This window comes from Numenius arquata, chromosome 2 (genome assembly GCF_964106895.1).
Source record: "Numenius arquata chromosome 2, bNumArq3.hap1.1, whole genome shotgun sequence".
Classification (NCBI taxonomy): domain Eukaryota; kingdom Metazoa; phylum Chordata; class Aves; order Charadriiformes; family Scolopacidae; genus Numenius; species Numenius arquata.
Genome location: NC_133577.1, coordinates 124,177,422 through 124,197,883, shown reverse-complemented (window position 1 = coordinate 124,197,883; position 20,462 = coordinate 124,177,422). Strand labels below are relative to the sequence as shown.

The window sequence follows — 20,462 nt, the reverse complement described above, 5'->3', positions numbered from 1 at the left end:
GAGCCGCTCCGCGTAAGGCTCGGCATAACCATATACCCCTGCGCCTATAGACACCCGTATGGCCCCCCCCCCCCCCCATCCCCTCCGCAGCCCCCCCACCCCCCCCGGGGCGGGGCGTGCCGGGGGGGCGTGTCCCGGCGGGGGGGGGGGGGGGGAGGCGGGGCGTGTCGGGGCGCGGAGCGGCGCGGCGGGGCGCGGAGCGGAGCGGTGCTGAGCGGGGGCGCAGCATGAGGGCGCGCCCCCCCGTCCCCGCCGGCCGGCCCAGCGCCCCCGCGCCATGGAGGGATTCGCCGCCCGCGGATACGGCACCGGCGGGCCCGACAACCGGCCGCTCTTCGGGGAGACCTCGGCCAGGGTAAGGGCGGCGGGGGGGCGGGGGGGGGCGAAACGCTGCCCGGAGCCCACCTGGGGACCCCTAACACCCGCACCCCCCCGCCCCCGCCAACTACAGCAAAATGAACCCCCGCGAAGGAAATGCTGCTGCAACCTCCCCCCCCCTCCCCCAAGGAAAATACTCCCCAGTAATGAAGGATCCCCCCCCCCCCCCAAGTTCCATCCCCCTCCCCACCCCCCAGTTCCACCAGCCCCCCCCGCCCCCGAGTAACGGCAGCCCTCCCCCGGGCTCGGGAGAAGCAGCGAGTACCGCAGGCAGGAGAACGACCGAGGGACGGGAACCTGCCCAAATCCTGCAAATAACAACAATAATAATAATAAAAAATAAAATAAAATAAGAATTAATATTCCGCCTCTCCCTCCCCCCCCCCCCCCCCCAGCATAAAACATTAATAAAGCAACAGCAAAGCTGTGCCCCAAGGGGGAAAATATAAAAGGACCCCCCCCAAATTCCAAAAAGAAAGAAACCCTTGCAAATTAGCAGGAAAAAAAATATAAAAGCATTAAAAAATATATATATATAAATCCAAAAATAAATAAAGAATAAAACCAAACCCCTCAAAATGAAAATAATCCATCAAAAACACCCCAAACAAATACCCCCCCCACAAATTTAAAAAAAAAAACCCACCCAAACCAACACATCCCCAGAACAATCCCCCAAAGCGAGAACCCCTCCCCAAAGAAACTCCCCAAACAGCCCCCCCACCCCCCCCCAAAAATAAACTTCCAAATAATCCCTCCCGCAGTGGGGAGCGGGGCCTTGGGGCGCAGAGACCCCCACTGTCGGGGGGACCCTCTGGTTTGGGGGGGGGGGGTGTCACCCCAGCCAGGGTGCCCCAACCGGCCACACGGGGCCCTGCAGCCCCCCCCACCCCAAGACGGGGCTTAGGGCTGCAGCCCCCCCCAAGCTGCATCTCACCCAGTTTTTTTGGGGGGGGGTGTGTGTCTTTGGTGTGGATTGGGTGGGAGCTGCTTTTGGGAGTTTCTTTTTAATTACCCTCCTGAGCAATTAATTTTTTCCCCGTGGCGGTGGCTGATGTGCAGCAGCGGTGACTCTTCAGGTGTCAATCCCTCTCCCCCCCCCCAAAAGCCGGGTGGCTCTCGGGGGGGTGGGTGGGTGTGCTGGGGTGGGGGCTCCCCGGCATTGGGATCCCTTGGGAATTGCCGGAACCCAGCTCTGCCCACCCCTTTCCAGCCAGGTGAGGGCGGTGGGTGGCTTGGGGGTTGTCCCCTGGTGGGACCCATCAGCCTGGGCTTGGCGGGGTGAAATCGTGCGGAGTCAGTCACTAAAGTGTATAAAATGCATCACACCCCACCCCCCCACCCCCCCCCAGTGCTTGGAAATGCTGCTAAAATGATAGTGATCAAAGAAAATAAAAATAAAGTGATAGCAGCCAGTTTTTTGGGAAAAAAAGAACGGTATGGGGTAGGAGGAGGAGAACATCCAAGAGGATGAGTTGAGGGGGGACACGTCCCCCCGCCAGCGGGTGCCAGCCCTGATGGGGAGCGCTGGAGGTGAGGGGACCCTCACCACGGTGCTCTGTGCAGGGTGACGATGGCTGGTCCTTTGCTGGGGATTTTGGGAAGCCTTCAGAGGTGGGGACTTCTGGGGACCGGGATGTGCTGTTGGGGGCAGCGATCCCAGCGGGCAAACCCCAAACTTTTCAGCCCAGGTCACACCTTCCCTCCCCGACCCCCTGTCTCTGTCTGGTTGAGGCTCTGCTCGTGGTGAATCATAAACACGGGGTGCTAATTCCAGTTCCCGGGCTGGAACGGGGGTCCAGTATCCCGCACATCACCCCCTGCCCATCTCCTGTGGCTGATTTTATGATCCATCCTATGGGACCGGTGGTGGCCGATGGTCTCTCACTGCTGTAGCCATGTCTGATCCCCACATGGGATCCCTTGTGCTGGGCTGGGGTGGTTTCCTCTGTGATGCACTGGGGTTGGTTGGAGACTGATGCTGGTGAAATCCGGAACTGGGAATGTTCCATCTCGGAAACGGTGAAGCTAAACTTCGCCTTAAAATGGGAGCAGGTCTGTCAGGAGAAGAGCATCTGGATCCACTTTTGGTTCCAGCAAACTGAGACCTTCTGCTCAGGCTGGGCATGAGGCCACAGGGAGGGGCAGTGCTCGTGCCCCAGAAGCCCTGTGGCCAAATTGGAGGTCTTGCACCCCTGTCAGTGGTTGGAGATGGACGTAGAGATGGGGATGCCCTCTTCTTGCCTTCTTATGCTCTCCTGGTCTCCAAGCTTGTGGCTTTGGGGCTAAAGCCACCTTGTGGGGACAAGAGAGTTGGGCAGCAGCGTCGGTCTTCTTCCTCTGCCGTGGTCCAGCTGCTCTTGCCATTCTTGACCTCCTGTGCCAGCTGCTGAGCAGATGTTGGGGGCAAGTTGGTACCAAAGAGGTCTCTGGTGGGAATTGGGGGTGGAGCAAGACGATGGTGGTGGATTCAGCTGTGGTTCCTCGCAGCACTGGCAGTGAACAGGTGTGAGACGATGCAAAGCAAAGGCACAAGTGGGCAGGTGGCAAAGAGGAGACTGAGCCTCACAGATGCAGGACTTCTTGGGAAAGAGGTTGAAAGTAGAAGCTGCTTGGGCTCCTCCGTGATGGGAGCGTTTCAATATAAGTGAGTGGGTGTTAACTGCTGTGGGTTGGAAGCAGAAGGCAGTATAAAGAGACTGAGCACCCCAAGACGGGACTGAGCAGCCTTTGAGGGCACAACATCCTCTCCCTGTGTCTTGAAGCGAGGGGGTGGCCAGGGTGGTGGTGAGCACAGCTCTTGTCGTGTACAGCGATGTATTGTCCGCTGCTCCGCGTCGTTTACTCTGGCACTGGACTGAGGTATCCCCTCTGGCTGCAATGGGCCGCGATTGCTCTGACCATCTGGACTTGCTGATGTAAGGCATAAAAATGGCTTTTCCGTCATGCCTGCAGAGATGCCACCAGGTACCCACCCTCCAGGGGACCAGCCCTTTCCCCCGTCCTGACCAAGCCTCTGCCGGGAGCTTGTTCCCCATGGGCTCAGCCCGCAAGCCCCTAACTTGGGGGACAGAATCACAGAGTGGAATTATAGAATTCTCTAGGTTGGAAGGGACTTTTAAGATCATTTGAGTCCAGCCATCAACCTCACACTGCCAAAACCACCACTAAACCATGTCCCTCAGCACCACGTCTACCTGTCTTTTAAATACCCCCAGGGACAGTGATTCCACCACTTCCCTGGGCAGCCTGTTCCAAGGCTTGACAACCCTTTCAGTGAGGAAATTTTTCCTAATATCCAATCTAAGCAAGGTGCCGAGCTGGAACGGGGTGAAGAGCAAAGCTGTTGCTCTGTCAGGGCCCATGCTATGAGCACAGGGATGTGGGTACACCGTCCATCCTGCCTCGGTTTCCCTCTTCCTCAAAGTAACCCTGACCCAGATCTTGAAGGATCTTGGATTGTGCTCTCCTGCTTTGTGAGGACTTGATGCTTCCTGACCTGGTCTCCCTTGCCCTGAGGCAGCTGGAAGGAGACCTTTGTGCCACAGCAGCTCCCTGGGGCCGGCCGGGTGCCTCCAGGCCCTGCGATGCCCTCTCGGGCATAGGAGGAGAGGTCAGAAACCCTCATGTTTCGAAATACGGCTTGTGCAACACTGAAATGTCGGATTCAGCGCCTTTATGGGGAACCGGCTGGTGGAACGGGGATCCCTGTTCAGCGGAGAATGGATTGAGAGCAGCCTTGAGGAGAAGGACTTAGGGGTGTTGGTGGATGAGAAGCTCGATGTTCACCGGCAACGTACACTCGCAGCCCAGAAAGCCAATTGCACCCTGGGCTGCATCCCCAGCAGCGTGACCAGCAGAGCAAGGGAGGTGATTCTGCTCCTCTGCTCCTCTCTGGTGAGACCCCACCTGCAGTACCGCCTCCAGCTCTGGGGCCCCCAGCAGAGGAAAGACATGGACCTGTTGGAGCAGGTCCAGAGGAGGCCACAAGGGCCAGAGGGCTGGAGGTCCTCTGCTATGAAGACAGACCGAGAGAGTTTGGGTTGTTCAGCCTGGAGAAGAGAAGACTCCGAGGAGACCTTATAGCATCTTCCAGTAACTAAAGGGGGCTACAGGAGAGATGGGGAGGGACTCTTTATCAGGGAGTGGAGCGATAAGACGAGAGGTAATGGTTTTAAACTGAAAGAGGGGAGATTTAGATTAGATATCAGAGAGAAATTCTTTCCTCTGAGGGTGGTGAGACACTGGAACAGGTTGCTCAGAGAAGCTGGGGATGCCCCATCCCTGGAGGTGTTCAAGGCCAGGCTGGATGGGGCTTTGAGCAACCTGGTCTGGTGGGAGGTGTCCCTGCCCATGGCAGGGGGGTTGGAACTCGATGATCTTTAAAGGTCCCTTCCAACTCGAACCATTCTGTAATTCTGTTGCACGCCGCTGAGCTGTCTCTGGAGTTAGTGTCCATGTCCAAGTGCCTTGCCCTGGTGCAGGTGACCTCCCAGCAGCGCTGGCTGGGCACTGAGGAGCACGTGTGCTCACTCTCTTTTTTTTTGTATTTATTTATTTTTTTAAATCTTTTTACTTGCTCAAGAGAAAACGTCGTGATGCTGGAGAAAAACCCTCCCGAGTCAGCTGTGCTGGCGGCGAGAGCTGCCGGTGCCGTCGCTGCCACGGCTTGCGGGACACACGGCTCATCCCAGCCGCTTCCTGCGTGCCCGGTCGGTGTCCACGAGTGGCAGCGCGCTCAGACACGGCGCGGAGGTGAAAGGCTCCGTCATCCCCAATCCCTTTAGCCGTCTCGGCCTCTGCTTGTGTATTTTTAACCTTTTTGCTGTGCTAAGCTGCCTGGGGCTGAAGTGTCAGCGGGCACCGGGGAATCCAGCCTCTCGCCGCTTTGCCAAGCCTGGGATTTCAGGATCAGTGCCTCTAATCCACGGATCCTGAAATACCTTCTTCTGCCGGCACCGCATTTGGAAAATTTTAGTGACCGCGGGTTTAACCGCAGGGAAGGGGATGCCCTGACCCGCAGGGAACGGCTGCCGCGTGGCAGAGCCGCTCCGCTGCCGGCATCCCTACCTGATCCGGCCGTCACCGCCATGTCCGTCACTCGGCGGCGTGAGGTGAGAGGTCCCTGTGCCGGGGGGACGCTCTCTCCTGCACCCTGTAAAACAGGCAGAGGGCGATGCTCCGTGGTCACCCCTGGGTCCGACCCCCTCCCAGCAGATGAGTCTCTGACTGGCAAAACGGGTGAATTCTCCTCATCTTGAAATGGCCACCCTCTAAGTCCATAGTTAATTAGGAGAAACCTAATCATGGCTGAGCTTCTGGATGGTGTACCCTGTCCGCAGGCGTGTGACTGTGTGTCCATCCCTGCCAGGCTGTCTGCAGAGAGCAGGCTGTGACTGTACCCTCACTGGGTTAGCTGTATGGGACGGTGACCCACTGTGCTCTGCAATTGGCTCCCTTCCCTTCCCTTCCCTTCCCTTCCCTTCCCTTCCCTTCCCTTCCCTTCCCTTCCCTTCCCTTCCCTTCCCTTCCCTTCCCTTCCCTTCCCTTCCCCCTTCCCTTCCCCCTTCCCTTCCCCCTTCCCTTCCCCCTTCCCTTCCCCCTTCCCTTCCCCCTTCCCTTCCCCCTTCCCTTCCCCCTTCCCTTCCCCCTTCCCTTCCCCCTTCCCTTCCCCCTTCCCTTCCCCCTTCCCTTCCCCCTTCCCTTCCCCCTTCCCTTCCCCCTTCCCTTCCCCCTTCCCTTCCCCCTTCCCTTCCCCCTTCCCTTCCCCCTTCCCTTCCCCCTTCCCTTCCCCCTTCCCTTCCCCCTTCCCTTCCCCCTTCCCTTCCCCCTTCCCTTCCCCCTTCCCTTCCCCCTTCCCTTCCCCCTTCCCTTCCCCCTTCCCTTCCCCCTTCCCTTCCCCCTTCCCTTCCCCCTTCCCTTCCCCCTTCCCTTCCCCCTTCCCTTCCCCCTTCCCTTCCCCCTTCCCTTCCCCCTTCCCTTCCCCCTTCCCTTCCCCCTTCCCTTCCCCCTTCCCTTCCCCCTTCCCTTCCCGTTTGAAACCCATCTCCCCACGGCACAGAGGGAGAAGGGATCCACCTTCTCCCCTCCAGCCACCCCTTTTCTCCCTGTGGAGCTGAACCCAAATGCAAACTCCGGTCCCCTCCGTAAAACCGCCTTGGTGGGCTCAGATGGGTCTGCAGGGCAAGGCAGAGAAAACCGCCGTCCTCTCCTGGCAGGACCTGGTACCAGAGTTGCTTTGGGGGTAGGCACCCTTCCGCATACCATCTAGCTTAAATTAATTAGTTAACTCAAAACTAACTTTAGCTTAGGTGGAGGAGCCCAGCCGAGACGCCGCAGTGCGCTCCCCGCTTGCGTTTTGCCCTGTCGCTTCTCTTACTTGCCCGGAGTTACTCCTCTTGGCTCGTTTTTGGGGGTCGGTGGTGGGTACCTCGTAGATGGCTCCCAGAGGCTGCTGTTGCATCGCTGACACCGCGTGGGGATACACCGGTGAGGAGAAGGGTTTTGTGCCTGGCTGGAGGGGGACCTTGCACCGGGGGTGTTGGTGACGATTCCCTGTGGACGTGGGGTCACTTCCCACTGCTGCAGCCACCGCCGTGCCCTCAGGGCTCAGGATCTCTGAGCTGTAGGAGCATCGATGGTCTGGGTTTACGCCGAGGAGCCAGGGGCTATTAGAAGAAGCTTTTAAAACGCGGCTGGCTGTGGCCCTATCCCGTGGTGCTCGGAGGGACCCAGCAGCCACCGGTGAGGGCACGGCATGTTACCGAACCGCAGGCTCAGGCACCAGAGCTCCACTGAGCCCCAGCTCAGGGCTGGTGGTCTCCTGCCAAGAGCACGCTGGGCGCTCTGCCTTCTTCTCCTGCCCCGCTGCTGCCATGTGTTACTTTTTCACAGCCTGGGGCTTCTCCTTGTATAAATCAGCTTCCAAAATTTAACGGCAGGAGAGGAAGAAGGGTGCAGGACCATGTGGAGGGAAACCTGGGCTGCCTTGCCCACTGGCTGGGATGTCTTCAGACAAGATGCTTTCGCCGCCTCAGCTCTCATAAATGACTCTCCTTTTCTCACTTTCTTTTAATTATACCTATTTAATGACTCTCGGTATTATTAATTGAATTCTGGATTTTTCCTCCGCACATCTTTTTCTCCTGCTCTTCTAGCCTCTATTGGGGGAGCCAGCTCTCTGGGTTGTCACACCTGATGACACAACCTAGTCCGACTTTGGGGATAGATGTTTATACTCAGAGCAGCACCTGAAGAAAGCGGGGGAGGCAGGTGTCCCGGCAGGGATGGGAGTGGTCTCCTTTTCCATCAAATCGTTTCTTGCTCCAGCAAGTGTGTCAGTACCAGGGTCCTGCCCTGGGATGGTGTCACTGGTGATGCCAACACCGAGGGATACCTCTTCCCAGGTGCCACAAGGTTGTCTTCTCCCAGCCGAGTGTTTTATACCGATGGGGAGTAGCAGAAAGAAGTGGGGGGGATATCTGTCTGTCCAAGCGGAGCCACCCCCAGGCGCGTTCAGGTCTGTTGGTGCTCTGGGGGAATGGCCAGGGTTGGGGGGACACCTCTCCTTGCCAGCAGCCCACCAATTCCCATCTAAGACACCATCAAGTTCACTCGCAGGCTCTGAGGCTTTTTCTAACAACCTCCGTCTGCACAGTCCCGCTTTTTTAAATGTTTTTTAAAAGGTTTTGCACAACTGTAATTGATTTGGATGTAGCGAAGAAGCCAACGGCAGGTGAGCAAACCTGCTGCCCAAGGACTCGGCCAGTACAGCCTCCCTTGGCCAGTACCACCTCACAAAGTTGACTAGGAAGCCTCAGTGGTGCTACTGGGTGTGCTGGGGATGACGTGGGGCCTGGCCGGTGCGGTGCTCTCGGCATTGTCCATTAATGTTCTGTTTTATGTGGGTTTTGGTTGTTTTTTTTTTATTCGGCAAGGCGTGCCTGTAACTGTCCTCTCTCTTCTTCAGGACAGAGTCATCAATCTAGTTGTTGGCGGCTTAACGTCCTTGCTGCTTGTAGTAAGTATCCCCTGTTCCGTCCCGTGTTTTGTGTCTCCCTTAGGTGACGGGGTGAAAACCAGAGTTCCTCCCCAAAACGGGCGGTGAAGCTTCACTGACCAAACAGGCTGTAGTTTGGGGCCCAGGTAGTCACTTTTGGGGAGCATCAAAGCTCTTTGACAAGAGGGGAAGGAGAATACCTTTCTTCAAGCCATGTTTTAAGTTCTGGTTGTGCAATAAAAAGCCCCAAGTCCGTGGGTATATTGTCCATCCTGGCTGAGCATGAGGCTGGTGGTGACAATATGCTTATGACCCAGGAGAATGTGTTTGCTTCTCTTTATTTCCTTCTATTTATGATTTATTTCCCTCTATTTATGGCTTAGTTTTTCCAAAGTTTGTCACTTTGTCTCGAGCTATGCTTTCCCCAAGCTTTAAAGACAAACCCAACGCCATGGTGACTGGAGAGCATCAGTTCTGCAGTCCATGGTGGCACCACCGTTTGCAAGCTGAAGTGCAGAGAGGCGTTAGGGACACCCAAGGTGCCAGCTGGTGGAAAGCTTGGCAGAAGGGATGCTCCCAGAGAAGTTGTGGCTGCCCCATCCCTGGAGGTGTTCAAGGCCAGGCTGGATGGGGCTTTGAGCAACCTGCTCTAATGGGAGGTGTCCCTGCCCATGGCAGGGGGGCTGGAAGTCGATGATCTTTAAGGTCCCTTCCAACTCTAACCATTCTATGATTCTATGATTCCTACACAGGCAGCGTGCCCCCTGTGCCTGCTGGCTCTCCAGGTATTTGGAGGATGGTTCCCAGCAACAAGTCAGAGTAGCAACGCTTTCAGCATTTTTTTTTTCCCACCCATTAAGTCTGCAGTTGTGTCAAAGCGATTTTCCTCCAGAATTTTACATTTCCCTCCACCTCTTCACACGGTGGGAGCTGAAGAGCAAGGGGGGGGTGTGCGGGGGTGGACGCGAGCGCTGCAGTGCGCCGGCTGCCAGGGAGAACATCTTCTCCCGGCAGCTCTGAAGAGAGCGAAGTCCTCACCTCTCTTTTCCTCCATACAGGTCACTCTAATCAGTGCTTTTGTCTTCCCGCAACTACCTCCAAAACCTGTGAATATATTTTTTGCTTTCTGCATCTCCTTGTGTTGTGTTTCTGCTGGCATTCTTGTAAGTACCGCTGTGTTTGCCAGGCGAGCTTTTGAGTGCATGACTGAGGGTGAAATCCCAGTAAAATCTGCTCTACGTGGAGCTGCCTTCTTTTTTTACACTCTCCCAGAAAAGCTTTCCTGCCTCTTAGACCAAGTTGACAATGAAGGAGTGGTAAGAAGTTTCGTGTTTACTGCAGGGTAAGCGTGTGAACTGAGCCAACGTCTGCAGACAAGCTGTGATGCAAACTTGTTACCTCTGTGACAATGCCACCTGTAGCTGCCGGTGGAGACATACAGTAGGAGACTGGAGAGCAGAGCAGTGAGATGGGAACACAGAGATGGATTGTGCTGCAGAAGAGTAGGGGTGGAGCAAAACACTCCCCACGAGCGGTGGGGGCAGCTGGGCGCTTGTAGAAGTCAGTTGCCTTTCTGGGACAGGGGATGAGTTAAGGTGGGAGGAGACTGCAGCAGGTGGCACTTCTTCTGGGTAGTGGCAGAGGTTTCCCGACTCAGCAGTTGCAGCATCCCCGGAGAGCTGGTCCCGAGCGCTGGCAAAGGGAAGGGGCAGGTCAGAGTTCTCGGTAGCTCCTTCCTCTGCTGTAGCTTTTCAGAGTGTTCTCCTTCCTCCAGCTGTGACCTGGAATGGTTGCAGCCTCTCGGTGCTCTGGGTTGCCCAGTCAGTACCAGTTTCTGGTTCTGTGCCTGTTAGCCACGACTCTGCCCAAGACAGACTGTGCAGGACAAAACCTGACACGTGTCCTCAGCAGCAGCGTGTAGCCAGTTTTGACTGTTTAAAAGCCAAACCAACCAACCAATCTACCCTCTTCAACAATGCTGAGAAGATAACCCAGGTCTTCATAGCTCTGGCGCCTTAGTTTCACAAACAGCCTTGTTTGGTTGTTCAGACTAAATGACTAGATGACCTAACTTAGAGGTACCTTCCAACCCAAACCATTCCATGGTTTTGGGGAGAAACACCTTGACAAGTTCTTGTTCATGTATTCCACAAGCATGCCAAGAAAACATAGGTGGTATTTCTTAATTGTTAAGAAAATTAGCTGGACTCCACACCCAGTCTTCTCTAGTCAGATGAAGCTGGGCTATTTTACAGACAAAAAAAGTCCCCCAAACCCAAAACAACTTCGAGAAGTTGCCTAGTACAGTTACTACAGAAAGCTTCCTCAGAAGAACTACCTGGCCTTTTAATACAAACTCCTTGTCTCTTCTAGATCTACTGGTATCGACAAGGAGACCTGGAGCCTAAATTTAGGAACCTAATTTACTATATATTATTTTCTATCGTCATGTTATGTATATGTGCCAACCTGTACTTCCATGAAGTGGGTAAATGATGGACACTGGGAACACCCAGCGACGATGCTGCTGTGTCGGACTGCGTTCAGCTCAGCTCTCAGCGCTACCTGAGACATTCACGTGAGGACAATCAGCCTGAGAGGAAAGAAGTGGGTTGTGCAAGGACAAATCAGTACATGATTTTCATGTAAATGTATATGTAATGTCCCTCTTGTTGGGGAGAATTATTGCCATAAGACGTGACATTCTGCTTTTTTTTGAAGAGCTACTGTTGCACTTAATGAACATTCCAGTTGTACTGATGTTTCAGAATGGCACAAGCTTTTTCATTTTGGAAAAAACTGCATTTTTTTATTACTGTACAAATAAACTGCAGCATTGCAAGGATCTGTAGCAGTATAAATAAATGGCATCTTACAGTTATGTAAGACAAATACTCTTTATTTCGTTTAAACTGAATATACAATTATTTCTGTTCCCTAGGCAACCATTTGAAACTACAACTTATTTTTCACATTAACAAAAACCACAGACTTGAAAAAGACCAACTCTTGATTATGAAGAGCTAATTACAGAAATAAATAAAATAATTTATACAGGAGTCTTTAGTTTCTATAGCTTTTTCTCTCAGTCCCTAGCTAACAGGCTGCTGCTCAGCCTAGTGTCTGTTTCAACCCTTGAATGTAGGAATTAATTGGCTTCCTTTGCCTCAGGGCCTTGTGCTCAAGTTCTCAGAGCTTTTTTTTTTTCCCCCAAGACTTTGCCACCTCCAGACCACCCCCCCATCTCCTGTCTTGCTGCATAAATCACCTCTGGAGAGGTGGCTGGTAGTGTTGTGTAAACAGCGAGAGAGACAAATGTCCCAGCCTGCTCACAACAATCTTCAAAGAAGTTATAAGCTGGTGGGGGGGAGGCTGGTGGCTCCCAGTAGCTTCCCTTTCTCATAGCCCTTCCCTTTTTATTAGCTTGCTGTAGTGATGAAAGAAAAGAAAGTAAAAAATAAAGTTAAAAAAAAAAAATTCCACAAGTGATCTTTCTGAGCTCTATCCGTTGCCAGCAACGGACTCCTCAGGAGCGAGCAGACCAGGCAAGTCCCATAAGCATCTGTGTCTTCTTCCTATGCCGTAGACGTACTAACGAGCCAGCTGAGATGGGAACACAGACCCTTTCTTCCTGAAATGTAACAGTCTCTTACTCCACGTATTACAAGAGTCAGTAAGTGCAGAAATCCTCACCCATTCCTCATGAAACATGTGCAAACTCATTCTTGCTGCGGCACGAAGAGGTGGCGGTCCACGATCTTTGACTTCTGCCCAGTTTTCCAGACGTGCGGTTCAGCACACCGGTAAGGGAGTCAGATCCGAGCTGACCGCGTGGATCCCAGCAGCGAGCGCTGCAACAGATTCCTTAAAACACTGAGACACCCCGGCTGCGACGCCGCGTGTCAGGCTTCCGTTGGCTGCTCTGTAACCCTTTACAAATGAGGTAATTAGCCTGAGCGGAAAAAGTGCGCCGGAATCATTTCAAATTGGAAGTTTCTGGTTCAAACCACGGACTGACTGCTTTCTTTGGAGATGTGGCACAGGGTTGTAACTAATTTCACAATGCACACATGGTCAATAGAAAATGGACACGATAACTGCTTCTCAGTGACAGCTCACTAAATCCTCAACGTCCTTTGAATCTTCGGAGTCGGGACTGCCCAACGATGAGCCAATGATGTGTGACCCGTCTCCGTGATGCTGCAGGATAGGATCTGTCAAGAGACATAGTACATTAGAACTATTACTTACTGTGCCGTTATAACAAGAGATGAAGTATGCCCTTAGGAGACAGAAAATGCAGTCTGCACTTTTAACCAATTTCAGGTGATGTTACTCAAATGAAACTAATCAGTTCTCAGTTTCTAGTGTCAAGGTAAGCTATGACTAATAATGACGCAACCAGCGTGAGTCACATTTGGATTAATTGGGTATTGCTGTATTGGGCCCAGCGCTGCCCCTCAGATGGCTCTGCAAGGAGATCCCTTCCTCTGGAAAGGAGCGTCTGTTAGGTGTGGCGGTGGGAGAATATCTCTGTGCTGTTTCCAAGTCTGAGGCGACTCTTGGCGTTGGGAAGCGTGGCATGAGCTCACCAGCCCTTCCAGGAGAGTGCTGTGCAAACACACCCCCGAAGAGCCCAGCCCCTCACCGTGAGAGGCATCAAGTGCACTTCTAATGCCTCTGGTCTTCTCTCAAATAAGAAACACATTTCTTTCAAGCACAGGCATGAAGAAATGCACACTAAAGAAAGAGTTACTCATTAGCTCGTGTGTACTAATTCAAGGCTCATGGGTGATGGAAACAGCTCAGCAAGTGATAAAGCAGCTGCTTTTCCCACAAGGTTAAGTGGGATTTTCTTCCACTTCTACTGATACAAGTGTGGAAACCGACTTGCTTAAAGTTTCATAGCAATGACCTGGAAAATTATTTAAGAGAAAGCGAGGATCCATGAGGTGGTGTTTACTGGAACTCAGAAGTGCCACACTGCTTTAATGAGTCCTAGCTACAGCATCAACCATACGAAGGGACAGATGTACCTGTCAGAGTTGTCAGGGGCAAGACTGATTCGCCATCTATATCATCTGTTGTCTGGATAAAACCATGAGAAGAAGGAACAATAAGCACGGTCTCATCATCTATTGTAGGCTGATCAACTTGTTCTTCTATCGTTGGAGAACCCAGGTCCTGCATGACACAGAAGAACAGGGCGTAAGGGTGGATTCTTGGTAGCATAAACAGAAAAACCTACTGTGGGCAGCCATACTCCGTAACATGCAACAGACTCTCTGGATGAATTTTCTCTCATTAAATTGAAATGTCAGCATCTGAGCTATCTTCCTTCAGCATTTATAGGGCACGTTTCATCCTAGCGCAGGCATCTAAAAACAAGATGAGAAGAACTCTACCCTGTGAGCAGCATGAGGGCAGGGGGAGAGGAAAGGAGAGACTGCAAGGGGGTGATAAAATGTTCTCTTTACGTCAAACATTTTGTCTACGAAGAGGAATATTTAAGATTTTTCACTACTTGCTGTCTAGATGTTCTGAGATACCGAAGCAATACCTTTATAGTACTTCCCAGCTCCACAAATGCAATAGCTTCACCTGAACTTAACACTTAGTTTCACAACTGCTTCTGTGTCAAGCTTTAACTACTGGACACAGAGCTCAAAAGACCGATTTTAATTGCTGTGCCTTGCTTGCCCTGTAGCTTGCTGACTGTAGGGTGGCTCCAAACTTTACTAGCTGAGCCTCATTATACCAAAAACTTAGCAACACACTGATTCCTTCCAGGTACAAACTGTCAATACCTCCCCCACCCTCTTTCAGTTCCATAATAGTTGGTGCTGCTGCCTCTTCGCTGGCTCTTGCAGCGCTAGGATGGAAATGCAGTAACACACCTGGCTTGCTCAGCGTCACAGCACACTCCAGCGGAGTGAAAAGGCATCCCAGACAGTACTGCCAGAATAAGCAGAGATATTTGGGTTCCAGTTTGTGTGTGTAACACGCGTAAGGTCTGTTCAAGCCTCAGGAATCACTGATGCAGAATGCAAGGCAGGTGTTGCTGGCAGAATGGAAAGTATCTGGATTTATCCCTGTTTTTCAGAGGGAGCAGGAAATGTTTGGGAGAGGTTACAGCTTTCTCTGTTCAAACTTCATGTAGTTTTTTTAGGAAAACTTGTTTCCTTACATAGTTTCACGATGTTTTTGCAAAGGCAACTGCCTGAAAGTCCCTTCCTGGTGCTGCAGCTCAGTGAATCAGACTCGGTCCATACGTTATCCGTTCATGCAAGGCACAGCCTCCCTGATCTGCAAAAGCAGCTTTCTGCAGCGAGCAGAGCTGAACCTGCCCATGACAAGCAGCGTGTCGCAAGGCTTGAAACTGGGAAAAGGAGGCGTGAAAAAAACTGAAGAAGCCATTGTGGCAAATGGGCACCTTTCCCAGCCAGAAATAGTAAAACCCTGCAGCATGACTGCCTGATTCCCACTACCCACACCCACAGTGATAATACAACACTGGCAAGTGCGTAAAAATAACACTGACTTAAAGAAAGCAAAATTTAGGCATGTCTTTCTAGAGTAAATTTTCACTTAGAATCACTCACAGACAGTTCACTACTTCCTAGAATTTAAATACACATGTCAAACTTGAATCTGACTAGAAGTGTAAGACAAATTAGAATTACAAACTCAGTTTGTCTTTCTGTACAGAAAAAAAAGTTTACTACCTCTTTATATCCTGCCAGCCATAAACGATTTTTGCAAAGTTTAATTAGGAACTAGGTTTGTAGCAAAGGTTTACTAATTCTATCTTGAGACGCTGTAGTTTTAAACTGAAAGTAGAAAGCTCATGGGCTGCCTAAGCCATTGAGAATCTTATCACAACTATGGCAAGCATGAGATAAGGAAGAAGAAAATGGAACAATCATCCTCAGCCTCAGATGTATTTAGGATCCAAATAGTTCTGCAGCAGCAGACTGTTGAGAGGCACAAAGATCCTCCTCTTCGTAAAAGCATAATGGATATGCAGCGTCTGTGAACTTTTTCAAAGACAAAGCCTCACGAAGTCCAAGCATATCAACAATGGATTTGCAAAACTGACAGAGCATCATTACAGCAACTATAGATCATGGTGTTTTAGATTCAAATACCCCATTCCTGTTCTCTAACTTGCATCTTTCTACTGTCTAACCTAATCAAACTTCTAAGGAAAGAGGTATTTTCTACCCACTGAAGAGAATTGTCTTCTTTTTAACATCTCTGTTTTCTCTGACTTACTCATTATGATAGTTCCAGGAACTGAAAGATGGAGGAATTTAGTATAAATAATCCAAATGCCTGAAATAATTTGGATAAACTCATTTCTGCCTCTCAGGTGTTGGAGTTGAAAAAACCGAGGCCAGAGAGAGCGATGGCTTAAATGCTTCAAATTCCCATTTGACGGATACTTAACTGGAGTACTATGTTTAATAGAAGTCCTCAAAAATGGAAACCGTGGTGCAGCTAGAAATATGTTATTAGATTCATAGAGCAAAAGCTAAATACTTCACCTCCCTTGCTCTGCAGACTATCAATCTATCAATGTAAAGTACACGTGTTGGACAATTAACAACCTAGTTTAAAGCAACAGCATCAAATAGCAATCAGATGAAGGCAACTGTTTGGTTCCACCAATATTCCTGCTTTCCACAGTCATCACACAAAAAAGCAGCCTGAGCAGTGAAGCAACTCCACAGCTAGTGAGGTATTCAATGCTCCAGCTGAAGTCAAATATAAGCCTTAGTTCCAAATTAAATCCTAACACTGTCACAGCCACATAACATATTAACAAAACTCAAGGATAGAGGATCTGAACAAAATGCTCTGAGAACTATGATACAGATGAAATCATTGACACATTCATACAAATAGCTTAACATAAAGGTCAAAGATGCAATGCAATCATTCTTCTTGCAGCAATGGGGAAAATATCAAGTATCATTACCTCAGTAACGTAAGTGCTGGGTAAATCAGAGTGAGAATCCTCTTCCTGTTTCAGGCTGGCATCTGGAATCTCCTCCTCAGTTCTTACCATAACTCCGTCCATCAGTTCACTGCTGTTCCTGCTGCTGAATTTGGAGGCACCATCTTCATTGTAGGCCGACTGCTCTTCGTCACTCAGCTTGGACTGATGGATATCATCTGGGAAAGTATTTGTTTCCAGGGTATCGGGAGGATCCGTCAGGTCGGCCGACTGAATGTCTGTATCAACACCAAGTTCTGCCTGAGTGACAGAGGAGGAGATGTCTTCAGCAGCAACGGTGCGGATTATGACACTTGGCGTGTGGCACTGCACTGTAACATTGTCACTCGTGTTTAACAAGTGCTCTGGCTGCAAGCAGTATTTGCAAAGAGAGACACAAACAAAAAACGTCAGAGACTTTCCTCCACGTATCTTCAAATCTTTCAGCAAATAAAAGCAAAAGGATTCAAAGAACTCATTACTAAGTGTAATTTAGAGTTTTATACATATATAGTATGTCAGCCCAGGTCATCTGTCATCCTCTCCTGACCTTAAATGGTGAATAACTAGGCTGAATTTGGTGTGGACTGTTCCGTAATTCACAAATGAAGTACATAATATGAAACAGAAGCAACCGCTCAGGTGAGGATAGCCACAGATTCAAAAGATCAGATCTTTTTTCCCTGAATTTTGCATCAGTCTCCAGTTTGCTTCTCCTTCCTTCCCTCTAATAAGAGGTAATACTTTCACTACTACACAAGTTTTTTGAACACCAACCTTCGTTTGTGAGTGTAACATCAGGAAACCAGAGTGTTTTGTTTTGGTGGGACAAGCCACTAGATGGAGACATCCTGCACAGCCACAGTAACAACCAAGTTGCTTACTAAGCTGTTTTCAACCAACTTGGAGTCGCTTTTTAAAAACAGTACTGAAAACTAAATTTTCACTCTTAGTATCTTAAGTAAAGTAACATGGTTGTGACTTAAGAACTGCTTTACAAATTTAACATGCACATATAGGGGCCTGCATGATGATGTTCTGCTCTCCCCACTGCCCAAACTCCAATCTTTTCCTTGCTCCAAATACATACCGATAAGGCATGAACGATGATCTGCTCCGGGGAGGCCGGAGCAGCAGCAGCCGTCAGGGTCATGGTGGGACTGGTCGTCAGTGTTAAGGGCAGGCCTTGGCTCGAGCTCGTCTGTAGTAAGTATGTACCTGGTGTCCCAGTAGGCTGGAGGTGGAAAGACTACAGAAGACAACACCAGTTTAATACCCAAACACGCTGCCTTCCTGGGCCACACCGAGCGCTCAGAGAATGCTTGTTTACATGAACTAGCCTGAAAGAGATGAACAAATCCAGTCTCTGCTGCACTGATTGCTGTACTGCACTCAAGACGTAGAAACTCGCTCATCTACAGCCTCAGGCTCCCAAGAAAAGCACTGAGGCTAAGAGTCAAGCAGGACTGTATGATGCTGTACAACAGCGGGTAAGAAAGGAACAAATTCAACTTACTTTTAGCGCTGAGATGCAAGAGAAACTGTTCTATAAATTACAGTACAATGGAACTGAAAGAATCTTTACTTGCCGGGAGCTTCCTCTGGCTCCGTTATGTCAGATTTCAACAACAAAAAAACAAGCACAAAGGAAAACTTGATAGCACTTAGGCATTAAAACAGATTTAAAGCATTTAACTGTAATTCACGTTTTACTCCATAGCCCTAATGAATTACACCTTGAGAAATACAGTTTACTTTGATCTTCTAAGTTTTACATCTCCAAACTTTCCACTTGAGAACTGGTTTTTTTTGGGGTAAATACATGCTTCCATAGTGCTTAAAGTAAGAAGTGCTCAAAAGAAAAACACAGTAACAAATAACAGTTCTCTGTTACTTACTGGAAGAATCTCAAAGGTCTGTAGCGTTCCACTGTTTAGTGTTATTGTCTCAGAGTCAACAGTAGCAGTAGGGGAATCGGTTGAGGCTGCAAGAGGAATTAAAAAAAGAAAAAATAAGTATGTAAACCAAAATGTTTCAGCCCTGCAGAGCGCGTAACGTACTATAATTACTACATAGCAGGGTACTGTTAATTCCAATAATACAGAAAAGAAAACTGGCTGCAATCCTAATGACAAGGTTCTCTAATTGGTACCCAAGATCGGATACTATTTAAAGAGGGTATTTTACAATCCAAAAGAGCAAAAGAAAGAAAGTATGGTTTTAGTGCACAGGGATAAAAGCACACAAATAAAGTTATCTGACGTGATCAAATTGCTTTTTGTAATGAGATTTATAAGAGGTTCTGATGTAACGATATTCTTTGGATCATGTATTATTTGCTTCAAAGTGGCATCAAGTTTAATATTCCTATGTTTCTCATAGACCTCTCTTTTGGGGTATTTTTAACCTTTTCTGCCCTCCACCGTATGTCCACCACTGATGAAACATCAGATGCTCCCCATGAAATTTGCCTACCCTATGTGTTATGATTGCACTGTATAAAAGCTGTATTGTTACAAGTGTGCAATTATTTATCCAATTATCTCCATTAATTCTAAAAGTAACGGAGAGAAGCACTGAAAACAGTTTACATATCAGACATTTCAAGATCACAGGGTCAAAACTGCTTGCACCTAAAGCTTTATAAAATATCAAAAAACCTATTCAGAACCATAATTATGATTTTGACTTAAAAACTCTCAAGTTCCAGGAAGCTGGAGGCAAACTAATACTTTGCCCGGGATTATCCAGTAATTCCATAAATACTGAAAGGGCAAAAGACCTACATGACGACAGCAGTGTTCCAAGCATTGGAAACTTGGCCATCTCAGACTCTGTGATGCAGATGTCAGAGCTGCATTAAAAGTAGAATAATTTTCGGTCTCTTAAGAAGATACAAGCTCCAGTTTTGAAGCTTTTACTGTTGTAGTGGCACGTTCAAGGTTTCCTGGTGCAGATTTCCTGGCACCTAGCAGCAGACAGCTGTAACGTGTGGCCTGTCTGTTCCCTGGCCAGTTCTGTTCATAAAGCATACAGGAATTGCCCATTTGAAACCTTGAGCCTTCTATCAAGTGCAGCTGTAAGTGGGTAATAGGTTCAGCTCTCATGGGATTGGGAAATGGACAGAAAAGACGCAATACAAAACTCACTTGGATTACACAAACAGAAATTCTTCAGGAAAGCAGACCAAAATGGGGAAAAAGGCTTGTTAGGCAAACAGAGGCACGTGACATCACAAAATAACTATTACAGGATTTAATTCAGAAAGGACTAGAAGTTACAGAATACCAGCACATCTTGCCTGCTCATCAAAACCCATGAGCTTGTACCAAGCTTGGTTCAAAGCATGAGACCACTGAAGTGTTACTACAGAGAAAAAGTTGTTGGCTTGGTGTTGCATGACATTTTAATTAAGAAATAAACCAGATAAAATGAAAATGGCACTTAAGTAGATTAAAATAGGCTAATATAATGAAATTATAAACAAAAAATTGTCTACCAAATGCCTATCTAGTCAGTCTGAATAAACAATTCTTAGCCTGATTAATTAATTTTGTAATGACCAAGACTGAAGCCCTAAATTTTCCTAATAAAATTCACAAACACTGCAAAATAGTAGGCAATGGAGATGACAGGCTGGATCGGAGTTACTGGAGTTACTTAATAAGTTACAAAAACAAACAATAAGCACTACAATCAAAGTAAACCTGGTAATAAATGTTTGATAATGAGCAAAGTTCATCCTTAAGAGGATGCGAAGCACCAACTTAAAAAAAATATACAGTGGTTAGAGCAGATCATCAGCTGAACATCAGTGTGACTCCACAACTAATACTTTCAAGTGTTTGTGCCTAGAAATAACTGTGTAATACACAGCAGGACTAGAAAAAACATTATATACCTTCTTGCTTGAGTGTCCTTCATCAGATCTTAGGCACAGCAGTGTATATATTATACAAAAGGAAATCTTGTACATTATGTTCATTGCTCTAGACAAGAGCTACCAGAAGAAATTTAAGGAATGAACATATATTCTGCATTTCCATTAAGAAGCCTGTGTACTGAAGCCTTTTCAAAGAACACTTT

The 20,462-nt window shown here is 49.1% G+C and overlaps 2 protein-coding genes across 2 annotated transcripts in view; one reads left to right on the top strand and one right to left on the bottom strand.

Annotated features, from left to right (window-relative positions):
* The first annotated feature begins 201 nt into the window (after positions 1-201).
* TMEM243 (transmembrane protein 243) lies at positions 202-11,260 on the top strand. The gene is made up of 4 exons (XM_074168163.1): positions 202-355; positions 8,348-8,398; positions 9,436-9,540; positions 10,751-11,260. The coding sequence occupies exons 1-4, from the start codon at positions 278-280 to the stop codon at positions 10,871-10,873; spliced, it is 357 nt and encodes a 118-aa protein (XP_074024264.1). The 5' UTR covers positions 202-277; the 3' UTR covers positions 10,874-11,260.
* DMTF1 (cyclin D binding myb like transcription factor 1) overlaps positions 11,258-20,462 on the bottom strand; it is a 25,798-nt gene continuing 16,593 nt past the window's right edge. The window contains exons 13-17 of the mRNA XM_074168162.1: positions 18,275-18,360; positions 17,467-17,625; positions 16,359-16,745; positions 13,414-13,561; positions 11,258-12,591 (exon numbers count right to left, since the gene is read on the bottom strand). Coding sequence (XP_074024263.1) covers positions 12,482-12,591; positions 13,414-13,561; positions 16,359-16,745; positions 17,467-17,625; positions 18,275-18,360 — 890 coding nt within the window. The 3' untranslated portion in view covers positions 11,258-12,481. The remainder of the gene's footprint in view (positions 12,592-13,413; positions 13,562-16,358; positions 16,746-17,466; positions 17,626-18,274; positions 18,361-20,462) is intronic.